Source organism: Sinohyriopsis cumingii, chromosome 7 (assembly GCF_028554795.1).
Source record: "Sinohyriopsis cumingii isolate HCF-2022 chromosome 7, ASM2855479v2, whole genome shotgun sequence".
NCBI lineage: Eukaryota > Metazoa > Mollusca > Bivalvia > Unionida > Unionidae > Sinohyriopsis > Sinohyriopsis cumingii.
The window spans coordinates 136931201-136947058 of NC_142967.1; the positions used below are offsets into that span (position 1 = coordinate 136931201).

The 15858-nt window shown below is 37.2% G+C and overlaps 1 protein-coding gene across 1 annotated transcript; it reads right to left on the bottom strand.

Moving 5' to 3' along the window:
- Nucleotides 1-1303: 1303 nt before the first annotated feature.
- On the bottom strand, nucleotides 1304-12475 carry LOC149796214 (uncharacterized). The gene is made up of 4 exons (XM_089966170.1): nucleotides 12321-12475; nucleotides 8419-8499; nucleotides 2382-2488; nucleotides 1304-1835 (listed from the first exon to the last, which is right to left on the bottom strand). The coding sequence occupies exons 1-4, from the start codon at nucleotides 12394-12396 to the stop codon at nucleotides 1617-1619; spliced, it is 483 nt and encodes a 160-aa protein (XP_089822296.1). The 5' UTR covers nucleotides 12397-12475; the 3' UTR covers nucleotides 1304-1616.
- Between the last annotated feature and the right edge of the window lie 3383 nt (nucleotides 12476-15858).

Genomic DNA, 15858 nt, shown 5'->3' on the forward strand with positions numbered 1-15858 from the left:
AACAGTCCCAAAATCTATTTCCCATGTTAATTTCCCTTGTCGCTAAACAGTCCCACGATTTTTCTCCATGTTAAATTTACATAGTCTCTAAACAGTCCCGGGGGGGAGGGGTCTGTAATGCTAATTCCCATTGTCGCTAGGGTATCCCTATATACTACTAATGCTACATTTAATTGTAACCTTGAAGAAAACTTTCACATTCTAGAATCAACGTTACATTCAATTGTAACCTTGAAGACAACTTTCACCTTCTATAATCAATGTTACATTCAATTGTAACCTTGAAGACAACTTTCACATTCTAGAATCAACGTTACATTTAATTGTAACCTTGAAGACAACTTTCACATTCTAGAATCAACGTTACATTTAATTGTAACCTTGAAGACAACTTTCACATTCTAGAATCAATGTTACATTCAATTGTAACCTTCAAGATAACTTTCACATTCTATAAGCAATGCTTGAAGATAACGTTCCCGTTCGAGACATGAAATTGCGCCCACAACTTCCACTTCCAACCAACCGTTACGTTGTTGCGCGAACTATTCTTCACAGTAGGTAAAAGTGCAACTAATAAGCATTTTGTGCATCCAAGGAAACAAACGTCCTTCAGCTGCTACGAAATGCATACATATCTGTACGCATGCCTAGACATAAGTTATGAACACATGATTGCAGCAGGTTCATGAATATTATTGTTCAGGTAGTCTTTGTTCGTTTGCTATGAGCTTCACAAATAAAAGAAAGAAAACAATATTGTATAATGTTACCTGAGGCTTTGTATGTATCCAAGTTTTATGCACCCTATGGTACAGGGTAGAAAATGTGGCATTCGAATCGGCGTAAATCCTTTGATGTCTATATATGAAGCCCTAACACATAAAGACCCGAGCTAAAGATGAGAAAGCAATATGGGAGCGGTGTTTTTTGCTCTTATGTGCGCGTTGGTGCTTGCCTACGCACGCAGCGCTTGTGTGTGTGTGTGTGTGTGTGTGTGTGTGTGTGTGTGTGTACAGAGATAAACAAAGGCATAAACAGACAGAAATCTCTTACTATTGATTTTCTTTTTAAATCAAGAGTCGCTGTCATGACATAGTTCAGTCGTCGTGAATAAACGATATTTATCAAGACGGTTATTTAAAAATCTCAAAACAAAAGCCACCAGACTTGTTCTCAAAAAAAATGCTTTTTTGTCCGAAATATGACAAGGTAACAATTTCTTGTATGTAAACTTTTCATATTCCGAAACAAGACCTCAGTTTATGAACTACAATCATGATTGAAGAGGCGTAAACAACCCTTGGTAGACTGGATCAAATTTTATTTCAGACAAACAAATCATCATTTCCTCTCAGGTATATGTATAAATTGATATTTTTTCTTTTCTTAAGTATCATTTTAATAATCAAAATTCACGTGTCAGTCCTTAGTAACGAAAACAATTTAGCGTTGTAATCAACGTATTTCGATTTAAATACATTTAATGTTTGTTTTGGTGAAATGGGTCAGTTTTTTCTTTCTTCATAGACTATAATTACGTATAAGAAACCAAACAGATACATGTGACAGAAAGAGGCATTAGGCCTTACAGTAACTAAAGGAACACACACTACTTAATGATGGTGATGTTGGTGATCGTCCTTATGTCTGCAAACCACTACGGGCACGTGCGAATGGTGAAGAATATGGTCACTAACACTCCCCAGAAATGTCCGACGCACTTTCCCCATCCCTCTGGTTCCCGTGACTATCATCTTTGCCCCCTCTTCTTCTGCCACGCGAAGAATTTCCTCACGTGCACGGCCGCGAACCTGTCGAACCTTCCCATGTAGCTAATAATAATAATAATAATAGCAACTACAATAACATCAACAGTAGTATTAGTAACAGAAGAAAGGAAAATAGTTTTTAAGTAGTTAACATTCAAACTGACCAAGATTTCGGTCCATACTAGCTCAGTGAAATTGCAATTCAATATTGAATACCCATAGAATATCTACAGCTTTAAGATCTGTCAAACATCATATGAAAAGTTATTTTTACCACCAACTCTAAAATGTCATCAACAGATTGACGAGATGACATTTTAGAATTAGACAGTAAATATGGAAGCCAACCAGTACGACTCTCCATTAAAACAAAAATACGTATTCAAAGCTACAAGATTTCGTTCATAGTAAGAAATAAAAATAATGCGTATCTTAAAGGATGGGACTTGACATGAGTTATGAAATGACCAATAGCATCACTTCCAAAGATTTTATTTTTACCTGTAGTCAGACCTCGACAAATTTTAAATAGTATCACTTTCTCCTTCTCTTTCATTTATGTTTATGTAAAAAAAAAAAAAAAAATCCACGAACAAAAATTTAACTCACGCCACTACTTTTCATCTTCTCTGTTAGAGTATGAAGGTACTTTTCAGCATGTATTAGTTCCTCCTCCAGCATTTGAGTGAACGCGCTTGTGTCGCCCATCCCCATAGCTGTAATCAAATTAGAAAGGAAAATAAAAGAAAATGTCCACCATCTATTAAGCACAATAACTGCATTACACAAATTTTGACTAAGGAAATAACAAAAATGTACATGATAATCATATAATTACAATTTTGTAATAAGCATTTTGATTGGTTACAATCTTATCATGAGGCGAAGAAAAGAAAAAAAAGAAGCTCTCTGTTCTTAATACCAAATGGGAACTACTTCTGTATTCATGCATCCTGCGTGATATATTCAATAACGTGCTACACATACCATTAAAATTAATAAAACAAAACAAAACCGTGTGCAGACTGGCAGTCAACAAACATAACGACCTATGTACGTGTTCTATTCTCTCTGTCGCTTATGTCCTGGATGCTGTCGCTTATGTCCTGTACGACATTCGTCCATGACCGTGTTCAACAAATAATGCACAGTTAAGCGTTTTAGTATAATTCAGAGACATCGGCGATTTATTTTATCTGGGCAATCAATCTTGAAGTTATATCAATTTTGCTACGATGGTTCCTAACTAGCTAATACACATGTACAGTGGAAAAAGAGCGCGTGAGTGTTTAAAAGATTTATTTGCCGTCACACACACACACACACACACACACACACACATGTACAAGCTCAAATCGTACACTATGACATCGTGCCATTAAGTAGCAAATGCAGCTACATCAGCACAATTAAGTATTGCAACAAGACAATGTTTCCGATTGAGTTTCCCACGACGTCGGACCATACTTTGAAAAATAACGGACCTATGAATGACGTTTGAAAGGAAATGCATACAATGTACAACAAATAATTCCCTATATACGGCTATGCTCGTATACAGTAAAAAATATAATATCTGCGTGTAAAGACCTTTTTGGAACCTTTTATAAATTTCATCAACATTTTAGTAAAACTATTTCCGCCTACAAATATATTTAAAGGTAAAAGGCGCGGGAGGAAAGAGAATGGGTGTTAAAGCCCTGTTTGAAGGTAAAAGGCACGAAAGTCAACTTTAACAAGAGTACCGTAAACATCGCATTATACATCCTCCGTGTGTTTAATAGTCCCCTGTGTAGGCATTTAACACATTAAATGAAATGTGCAGAATCAATCATTATTTATTACACTTAGTATAACCCTGACATTTGACCTTTTCACCCTAGAATATATAGGTTTCTTTATTACCGTAAATGAAAGCCATCCACACCTTTTTATCAAGTAACTTACCATAGAATAAAGGTTATTTTGCGCAATGACCTTAGCCTTTGAGCCCAAAATCAATAGGACTCGTCCATAGCGTAAGTGCAATCCCTCACAATCTTTAGGCCAAATGACGTGGTCTAGAACTAAAGTTATTATGTAAAACCATTTGTCTTTTTTCAGTCACACTGACCTTGAGCGTTTGACCCCAATATACATATGCTTCTTTCTTACCATATGTGAAAGCCACTCACGTTTTTGTCTAGGTATAAAATGTAGAACGAACTAATGTTATTGTCCTGAAATTGTTTTACTTCTTCCTTCGGAGTGACCTTAACCTGTGTCATATTGACCCCAAAATCAGTAGGATGCTTCTTTAACCCAATTGTAAGCTATCCACAAAGCCTAAGAACTGAAGATGACGGAGAACTCGATTTATAGTGTGAAAACGATTTCTCTTTTTCAGTCACGATGACCTTGACCTATGACCCCTAACAGTCGTTAGGTTTCTACACTATCACGTGTGCAAGTTAATCAAAAAACGTTTGCTCCAGATAAGGGATGTAGAACTCGTGTTATTTAGCAGAAACCATTTTACGTCTTCAGTCACGGTGACCTTGATCTTTGATTTTGTTTTAGGTCATTATTGATAGGGTTCATCCTGGTCCAATGAGCAAACATTCCACAAAGTTTGATAACTCTAGACGGTGGACAACTCTAGATATTATGCGGAAGCCTTTTTATTCTTTCAGTCTCAGTCACCTTAACGTTTGAGTGTTTTGCCGGAAACTAGTAGACTTTTTCTTACAGCAAGTGTATGCCATCCAAAGAATTTGGTAAGCGTCGAGCGAAGACAACTCGATTAATTATGCGGAAACCAAATTGGTACCGACGGACGGAAGGACAGCATTATAACATAATATATTCTGCCTTATTGCAAATTAAATAGGTGGTTCATGCTTCCGCCTTAAATAATGGCTAAAGAAAAGTATCTACGTTAATATCCCATCTTTGCTTATCTAAAAATGTCTTTCAAATGTAGTGAGTGAAACTATGCTTACATTTGTTTTCATCGTAATAACACTTTGAAGCCATCGGTTAAGACCTTTAATTTAGTTTTGAGAGATTATGTAAATTTCAAACTTCGGTAAGTACTCAATTGTTATAATTCCAATCACTGTGTGCTTGAGAAAGCTTGCCAGTAGCTTACCGTCCATAGATGGTTCTTTCAAGGGATTGCCGGTTTCTTCCTCCACCAATATTCTAGCCGAAATGTATAGCCTATCCTGCACTGAAAAACGGCGTTAAACCCCATAACAACAATATAATTCAAATTTTCCTTCTTTCTGACATTCAATCAACGGATACCCTGGATAAAACATTTGATTTAAGGTGGCCCGTGGTTTTCTTTCACGCGCCTCTTCACATGATACCAGAGCACCTAATTCGCGCAGAATCAGAACACAAGCCTGATAACTCTAGTCAAAGCTTGTACACCGTCACGTTCACGCTTTCATTGATTCCTCTTTGTGCCTTAGATGGCATGTAAAGGGTTCAAAGAGAGAACGCCACGGATATTCTGGGTAGCGCGTCCAGTGGCATTCGACACGCATGCCCAAGCCATCGTCATCTTCTTGTCGCTGTTTGGGCGACAGGTTTTGCCGCTTGTGTCAATTTTCGGAAATTCATCCGCTGCTCTTATGTCATAAGACCATAACCATAAATAAGAACAGATGATTGGATTCTAAGCAAAACTGACGCTATTTACAAAGATAAAGCTACTTGCATAGCTTACGATATGCTTTGTTTGATTATACAGTTGTGCGCTGGAGTACTGGAACGAACTGTGCAATTACAGTGTTTGGATTTCTGATCTGATATTTTTATTAGTGTTGCATATTTTGATCCGAAGTCACGGGGAGGTTGATGTAAGCAGTTAATCCGGACAGAACTTTACCGGACTCCAACCCTAATGTAGTCTCCAGAATGTACCAATATGGTAACGCTTTTTTTACATGGGGTTAGAATTTTAAAGAAAAATAATTTCCCCGGTTTTCCTCACTGGTTATACTGGCTATTTATAAAAGACCTTGTATATATTAGGTAAGTTCAAAGAACTTTTAGTTCCTTTTATTTTGGTGCATGATTGATGGGTGTAATATGAGTTATAGAGCATAACTCTTTTAGATGTGCAGCTCTTAAAAAAAAAAAAAAAAAAAAAAAAGCTTCGCTTAGTCATTTTCACTTCCTAGACTTCAAAGGTAAATTGTCAAAAAGAGCCGACAACTTCTTTTTACATTCTATATATTTGTTAACGCATTCATTGCACTTTCAGCAGCTGATATGGTATAGTCTGGCAAATTCATGTGCTCTGTTTTAATAACTGTTAAAGGTACTGCACTTTAGACTAATTCAGGCTAATATTTTTAGCACAATGGAGCAGTCATTTTAGTTAGCAGTGTGCTTAGATTGTGTACAATTTCCACAACTACAATATCCAAAGAAATTTCAGCCACTGTACATGAAAGTAACATAGACGTATACCAACATTCTCTCCAGTGTGTATGTTACAAATGTAGACAACTTCATCTTATACCCACCACTCTCTACGTATATGTGAAGCCCCCCATAATGTAGTCTACAGAATGTACCAATATGTTGAAGTCCAGATCAGTATCACGTGACCGTTGACAGTCAGTCTCATAGCATAAAAAACAGCTGAGTCATAGAAATTTTAATTATTGCATAATGATCTCTTTGTATTGTGTACATTTCTTTTTTATGCAATTACAGTGTTTGAATTTCTGATCGGAGATTTTTTTTATTAGTGTTGCATATTTTGATTCGAAGTCACGGGGAGTTTATGTAAGCAGTTAATCTGGACAAAACTCTACCGAATGAAGAGTGCAAACCGGATTCGAACCCCAATGTTGTCTCCATAATGTACCAGTATAGTAGCGCTCAACAGTTTCGTCTTTTACATGGGGTTAGAATTTTAAAGAAAAATAATTTCCCCGGTTTTCCTCACTGGTTATACTGGCTATTTACAAATATATATATATATATATATATATATATATATATATATATATATATATATATATATATATATATATATATATATATATTGCATATATTAGGTAAGTTCAAAGAACTTTTAGTTCCTTTTATTTTGGTGCATGTTTGATGGGTGTAATATGAGTCATAGAGCATAAAGCTTGGCCTTACTTTAGATGTGCGTCTCTAAAAAAGACTTAACTTCGCTTAGTCATTTTCATTCACTTCCTGGACTTCAAAGGTACATTAATAACAGATGTTCAAATCAGACTAGAATGAATCAGTCTGGTTTACGTTTTGATCGATTGCGATACATGAAGCTTTAGATATCTGTTAGGGCTCATACCTGCAAAAGTAGATGAATATTAGCCTTGTCGTCTGCTATGCTGACACGTCCAAAACAATTTTAAGTCTGTTTATATTGTCAACGATATAGAAATTTATATAGCAAATTAAATTATCAATTCATTTTTCTTCTTTCATATTTTAATCTTTTGTTTATTTTATCTGTTTTTATTTATTTATTAATTACTGAAAATTTTCACACTCCGAGTTTTACTTATAGCCCCAATTCCACCGTTTATCATAAATTTCACTATTCTTCCAATCTAACTAAAGGTTGGAGGGAAGGAAATGATTTGACATAAACCGTTCTTTGAAATAATCAATATGTTAGGTCTAAACGACGTTCAAATATTCAGTTTAGAATTAAGAGGTGCCACACCTTAATTCAGTCAACGACGTCGCTCATCTTTTTCCAGAGTGCTCCTAAAGTAGTGATGTGATACTTTCGACAAAATTCCGTTAGTGACCAATCTAAAAGCAACAATATTCGCACGTGGCGCACACATCGAATCAAGAGCGGCTTACCCGCTTTTATAAAGCATATCTGAGAAGAAAAACATGCATTAGATAAAAATGAGACTCGGGTAAAAATTGGTGGTGATCGTCTGGAGCGCTGGATTATACAATGAAGCAGAACTTGGGCTGACGACAATCTGACCTAGAGCGGAATTAGCTTATCTTTAAAACAGTGACTTGCATGGTGTTAGCGTTTTTAAAACGGTGACGTCATCAAATATTGTGTTGCAGTTTTCGACTGAAATCGGTTCACTAACAGATGTCGCCAATTATCATCGAAATCATTCGTACACATGAAAAATGCGCGTGATTCTCAATTTCAAGGGAGATTTTGTTGTTGTGGGGTTTAACGCCATTTTTGAGCACACGATAGGCTATGCATGGCGGCCAGTATTAATTGTGGAGGAAGAACCTGGGGAAAACCCCAGGAAAAACCACAGAAATTGCATGGCTCATGCTGTGATGAACGGTTGATATTATCTGGCTTTAATGTGACCCAACGATGTAGGACCAATATCTTTCAAGATTCAGTATTATTCTGGTGATTAGGCATTTACGACTTTTTGCATCTAACGACAGCAGTGGGGCTTTATACAACAGATAAACAATCTATATATAGTAGAACTTTATCTCTCCGAACTACCCTGAAGGCTTCCAAAAGATAATGCTAAATTGTAGTTTGAATCAACGCGCTCCAGTGATACAAAATGTGTATCTGATAATGCAGATAAACAAGGACCATATAGATCAACGGTGTGCTATTTACTGGACATGTATATACTTACGTACTGTACATGTATATACTTACGAAACGTAGTGTACGACTGCATCTCGACCGTGTTGACAAGTATGACGAAGTCCTTGTCTCTGTGAATGTTTTTCATATACCCTGTTTTTGAAAAGAAAAACAAACGGGCGTTGTGTTTAGATCATTGTATGCTAAAGTATAAAGTTCCAACCCTATCTTTGTGTTGTTGATATAACTAATATAGTATTTTCTGCCAGGCAACTGCCATAATCGATTAGTATCTACACACATCATAATTTCTTGCATTATTTATTTTTATTCAACCTTCATTTGTTTCTCATTGTATCTTGATTCAAAATTAAATATTTTAAGTGTATTGTACAATATGTCTTCAAGTTTATATCCAGTACTCTTATGGCTCACGTGATGAGGTCAGGTTACCCCGAAGGTCAAAGAAACTGGAGAATCCTGGCGAATCTACTGTTTATGGATAGACAGGGTCCGCGAGTTCTGTCTTTTATTTGAAAACAGTCCTACCATGCATTTCTTGCGGATAAATATTGATATAAAAAGTCGCACTACTGGTCCCCAACGTCAACAATTCTACTGCGAGAAGCAATGTGGCAGACCTTCTAGTATTTAAGCAACTATTTTTTTAATTCATAATATGGTTTTTTGTTTATTTGTTTGCGTTGGTATTTTTATAGGTTAGGTTAATACCTTACACAGATTTAGTGACTATGCATCAGTAGCAATATGTGACACATATTACAGTCATCTTCTCAGGGGACGTACATTAATTATGTCAACAATTTTTAGGCACTTTTTTACTCCCCCTCCCCCCCCCCTTGTCAACAACTGTCAAACTTTCAGTGATCACCCCTAATAAAATTTTACCCACCCACCCCACAAACTAACAATATTTATACGGCTGGCTTTTATGCTAAGAATAGAATTATGGAAATTAAAAGGTCTACAAATAAATTTTAATACATTTTTTTAAACTTGTTTAACAGATTTCAAAGTGACTATAGCACTTTGAATTCATGAAAAAATCGAGAGTTTATATTCTAGCTTCTATCATCTTCCCATGGGGAAGCCAGATGTTCCTCAGTTGTTATAATGGGCATAGTGGCTGATTGATTAATTTCTTGTGGAACCGATACACCCGACAAGTCAACATCATCTTCATCTAACCATTCTGCGCTTAACATCTCTCCATGAGCAATAATTGCCATCAGCTCTCTCTGTCTTTTGGCAGCCACTCGTATTGGCCGAATTCTTTGCGGTTCAGGAGCATGTGGTAATCGCCTAGGCCCAAGATCGCGTTGTCGGTGCTGTTGAACATGCTTCTTCAACATATGCTGTTGAACATGCTTCTTCAACATATCTTGTGAAGTAACATAGAGGTGAAAATTTTGCAAATAAAAACAAAATATGATGATGCAAGACTATGACTTCCTTGGCAAGAGCTCAGCCGGTTTAGCATTAAACTGGTGGGCTGTTGACGGGCGAGCGAGTGTGTGCCATACCAACGCACCGACTAATTTCCTATTTTTTGATTTATTAAATTTATTGTAAAAAAATAACACTGTTGACGTCAATTTATTTTGAACTTCCCCCCTCCCCTATGTCAACAATTGTCAAACTTCTTCACACCCCCTTCCCCCCCCCCCCCCCATTTTGTTGACATAATTAATGGACGACCCCTCATGTTGCAAGAAAAGGAAAATATGGGGATGTGTATATACCGCTCCCAGTTCATTCCGTTTACCAGCCCCCCCCCCCCCTTGATAATTTCCGTTCGCATTGGACGCATACACAGTCAAACCGCATACAAATTAAAGTTTCCAACTGAAATATCTAGTTACACCCAATTTTTGGCCTTAATTCCGTCGTGTTCACTTAAATGACTTACATTTGCATACATATTGAAATAAATGTCCGAACGTTTAATTAATAAGAATCCTATATACTAGCTTATAAGTCGAGTCAAACTGCCAACAACATTGATCCTGATCTGCCGTGGCATAATGCACCTGCAGATCAGGTCTATCTTATTTGTTCTACTAATTACTCCTAACAAAATGTACAGACCCAGATCTGCAGGAGCACCATGCGACGGCAGATCTAGTTCTGTGAAAGTTGCAGTTGACACGGTTTTATAAACCAGTAAATACGTTACACTCGAAAGGGGTTGTTCTTGTGGAAAGTCCTCAGCCTGGAACTGAATTCGTTCTGTCCGTGATAAGCATACGCCTTCTGAATTTCAAGATACATTTTATAAGGAATATGATGGACTGGTGTGTGCAAGCAAGGCGATTGGTGCCGTTTACCCGCGGACCTGGCTTTGAATCTCCGTAGAGTACGAATTAAGACATTATCTGTCCCTTATGATGGGGAAATATTTTCGTCATAGGTACCTCCAAACAAGGTTTCAGTCTGCAACTTTTACGGTATTTACTAGGCCTCGAGCATGCGACAACCGGTTTGCGATTCGATGATTTCTGATTTTTTTCTTTCCGACCCGATTTTTGGATAACCGCTTCTTCCATTTGAAATTTTCGATGGTATTGAGTCACACTTCCGGTGCTTGAGAGACCACAGATGGCTATCATTCCCCATCTTTAATGAAATTCAGTATTTCTGTACTTTGTACATACGATGCACTGCGCTGATGTGAAGCTATCAGCTAATCATTGCAGTTCAGGACGAAGTTTGCAAACTTGCTGTTATGGGAACGATGTCACTGCTGTGTACATGACGTTAATGACTAACCAATTAGGCTACAGATTTGCTTGTAGCTGTATATTTGTCGAATGTCAATTCAGGTTGTACCAGCGATTGTAAATTAAGGAATTCTTTGCCCGTTGTCGTCATTACACCATGTCGTGAGCCCTATTACTTCAAATGACTGCAGCAGAAACTATTCTTTGTAAATAATTAAACCAGAAAATTATATAAATTACATTATTGTAATTAAAAATAGGTAAAAATGTTTAAAACTTCCCTAAACAAAAGTCCCAGTTGGGAGGGAAAATATTCCAGAAATTCAAGTCAAGATCATTCTTTCCTTATAAATAATGAGTTCAGCAATAACAATATTTTTAATTAACTGAAGTGGTAGACATATTGGAGGAGCTTCGGGTGGCCTTTACAGATGACTTCCATCTCACCCCTGTCTGCGTAGGTTCGAGTCTCAGGCTAGGCCAATGTTAATATGTGAGAAAGCTTGTCAGTAGCATCCCGCGGGTCGGTGATTCTTAAAGGGGTTTTCCAGGATTCTTCCTCCACCATTTATACTGTCCGCCATATATAGCGTCTCTTGCGTATGAATGACTAGCTTTCTCGCATACTCTTGTTGGCCGAGCCGAGACTCGAACCCACGCGGACAGATGAAATGCGAGTGATCTATAAAGGCCAGTACCTTAGACTATTCGTCAGTCTGGGGCATCATGATCATTTGAAGTCAGCTGGCAAAAATACATAGTATAATGACCATTCGGGGCATATGAACCATAACAAGATGTCAAGCAAAAAGATGTGCCATGTATAAACCGGGACCAATTCAACATCGTTTTAACATCCTGGTTTGTGCGTAGTAATCGCTACTGTTTTCCGTAGTTGACGACGTGGTTCTACATTGAGATTGACGGCAAATCTAGAAACTGATTTAAGTGTTGTTCTTTAACTGGTAAACATTTAGGGAGAAAAACTTCAAATGTATGAGTAGCAAAAAAAAAAAAAAAAATATAAACGTTTAATAATTTGATTGACAACGACATTGCTGCGTTAAAGAGAAAGATCGATCTCCATGCTAATACAAATATTTCTCCCAAAGTAAGACTCTTAAAACCCAACAAATATTTAAATGCACCCCCCCCCCCATTCTTCCTTATCACTAATTATCATACCATATACTTTTCCATTAGTAAGGTTTCATAAAATACGCAAGTACTCACATTCAAATGCATAATCGGCGTATGGACTGCCGTCCATTGCTACCACAACTACCCTTTCCTCTCCTGAAGCCGCCATTGCTATTGTCTAATATCTTTATCCAGCTATGTATGTATAACATGCTTGTGTAATCTTTGCCCTAGTTATACGTCCATACCTGACAATCGAATAATTTAGTTATCAGGGGAATGTAAACAAGCTACATTCACCTACCGCTGGTGAAATGCCTTCATAATATAATGTCGATACTTTTCATGATTTTAAAAAATTGTCTCCCATACTGCATCAATGACTATTGAGAATTATGAAACAATAAAGTACATGTATATAGCATTCGATTGTTTGTTTTTGTTTGGGTTTGGGGGGCTGGAGTTGGGGTTTCTGTTTCTTATTTATTTGTTGTTTGTATTGTTGTTTTCTTGGGGGGGGGGAGTAATTTTAAAATAGAAGTATCTTTGCAGTGGCAGAGTTAGATCGTGAGTGTAGCAGGTGTGCGCTCCCCCCCCCCCCTTTGCTTTGAGAAGGTACCTCATCATGGACCCTTTTGTTGCATTGGACGTCAGGCCTCAAGTATAGCCTTTAAACAGCCCACATCTTCCCCCTCCCCATCCTGTATTTACTGAATTCGGTCAGATAACTTAGTAAGGAACTATTGACCACATGAACTCTGTTACGGTCACGTTCGTTATATCAGGTAGCAGGTACTACTTGAACGTAACTGGGATTTACTCAGACTGTCTGCAACGGCGGCAATTCTTAATACGACGTCACACCGTTCGCCATTCGGAACACCCTACGCTGGAAAATGTCACATGCATTAGGACCGACTGTTTGCGTCAAACTTTGCCTAGATGGCGTTGGTAAATCAACGCTACCGCAAGCACGCAATTTCAGCGCAAAGGTCAGCCTCGTTTAGAGTTCTTATATGTCATTTTGGGCTAAACTTCGTCGAAAACAAGAGGATAAGTCAACATAAAACTGATACGTTTATTGACTTAAGAATGAATTGTATTCATTTTCCGTTAATGAAATAATAAAAAGTACAGAAATAAGCATGTAGTGGCAGTGGCGTTTAGCGAGAAACGAGAGCGCTACCTGCGTTGTCAAGTCCTACTTAAGACCCTCCATCCAATGTTCATGTCTTTACTATATACGGCTGGTACATTGTATTATTTCGCCTTTCAAAGACACCTCGAACAACGCTTTTGTTTTATTTTTAGATAATGAAACAGCGAGAATGGGAAAAATTATATCTCGCGGAGATTTTACAGGAGTCCCTCAAAGGGACTGACGCTACTGAGCGAAAGAATTTCCAGACATTCAGGATAAAAACATTTGCTCCTTTTAACTTTGGAATATTGACACCGTCTCTAATATTCTTCAGCGACAACACGATTTTCAAATTAGTTCCTGTGGTGGACGTACTGGATGTTAGATTGGTACCATTTTCATAAAGGACCAAGTAGACATCATTATAAGTCTTTTTGTGAAAACTCCAAATTGATATAACCATGCATTTGTTAGGAACAGAGATAAGAACATGATGGCCATATTTGAAGACCCAGTTTGCATCATTTTCATTTATGACCAAGTAGACAACATCATATGAACTCGTCTGATGAAAACTTAATACCAAATGACTTTCCATTTGAAAGGAGTAGCAAGATTTACAAGCTGACCACCATGGTGGCCATACTGGACGTTAGATCGGCGCCATTATGATTTAGGACGAAGAAGACATTATGATAAGTCTTCTGGCGAAAACAGTTTTGATATAACTTCCGTTTTGAAGGAGTAACAATATCAAGATGTGTATGGTGGACATACTGGATGTCAGATGAACATAATTTCTATTTAGGATCAATTTGACCTATTATAAGAAGTCATATGGTGAACGCACAGTGTTCAATATGGCCAGCCGTCTAGGAGGAGTAGACATAATCATTTTCAGTTGACCATTGTGATGGTCGTATTTGTCCAGTAAAGCTAATAACTAGAAAAACACAAGAACAAAGTGAATATGTCTAATAATTCGTTGTTGTCTAAAATAAAAGAACTCATTTTGTGCGATGTCAATACCGCTCGATTTTTGCCACTCATGAATTGCTGAATATAATCGCCAAGCATTGTATCTGTCTCCTTTTTTTTCCTAAAAATTATATTTTAAAAATAGTTACTCACACCAGCTATAAAAGCATTGTGCATGTACAAAACAGAAGTATTTTAAAGCCCGTATACCGCCGTTTATCGTAAATTTCAACATTCTTCCAGTCTAACTAAAGTTTAGAAGGAAGGAAATTATTTTTTGTTAAGAAAGCTATCTAACATAAACCGTTCTTTGAAATAATCATGATGTTATATTTAAACTTAGTTAAAATATTCGGTTTAGAGTTAAGAGGTTACCACACCTTAATTTAGTCAACAAAAACGCACGAAATTCCGATCTCTTTCGAAGTGAACCTAAAATAGTGCTGTGATACATTCGGCAAATTCCGTTCGTGACCAATCCAATAACATTCGCACATGGTGCACACATTAATTCGAAAAGAAATGAAGAGAAGCAGACTCGATTTTTAAGCGGATCTGAAAAGAAAAAACGTGCATTAGATAAGTATAAGGCTCGGGTGAATATTGGTGATCATCTGGGGCGCTAGAATTATACACTGCAGGGCGAACTTGGACTGAAGACAATCCGACATAGCGTGACGTAAGCTTCTTATGTTTGCAACGGTGACGTCATCAAATCTTGTGTGCCAGCTTTCGAATGAAATCAGCTCACCCATGGTTGTTGCCGATCAGCATCAGATCAACTTGTACACTTGTTGAAAATATCAGGATAAGTCAGTTCAAGGGAAAAATTACATAGCTCATAATGTGATGAAAAGTCGGTATTATCTGGTTTTAATGGAACCCAGCGAAGTTTAGGACCAATATGTTTCAAGATTCAGTATTATTCTGATGACTTGGCATATACGATTTTTTGCACGTAACGGTGGCATTGGCGTTTTAAAGAAAGAACGAAACAAGTAGCAAATACTTGAGCGGTATTGACTTGTTACCCGGCAATTACGTTATGCTCAGTGCAAGACTGATAACACGGCATTATTACTCGTACGTACATCTTGTTGATAACGATGGCTGACCGAAAAAGGGATCATTTTAACAAGATACTCAAAGTGGCATTGGTTCAACGAATGAACGGTAAACACGCATGTATCTTGCAAACCTTTCAAATCTAGCGGATAGATTGATAGATTTGCAGGCAGACGTTCAAACAGATATACATGTTTTGTGTTCGTTTGATAAAAATTCATACGAATTAGAAGGTACACTTTCCAGGCAATGGGATATTTTCTAGAACCATAACTGACCCATGAGTTCATTGCTGGTCACTGACAAAAGAACCGTTGAAGAGATTTCTTTATCGTATCTATTTTATATATGCATGTAAAATGTCTTAAAGTCTTGAAACAAAACATATTCAGATCATCTTTTTATTGCACCGTTTTGTTTTGTTTTTATCATACTAACGTTAATGAC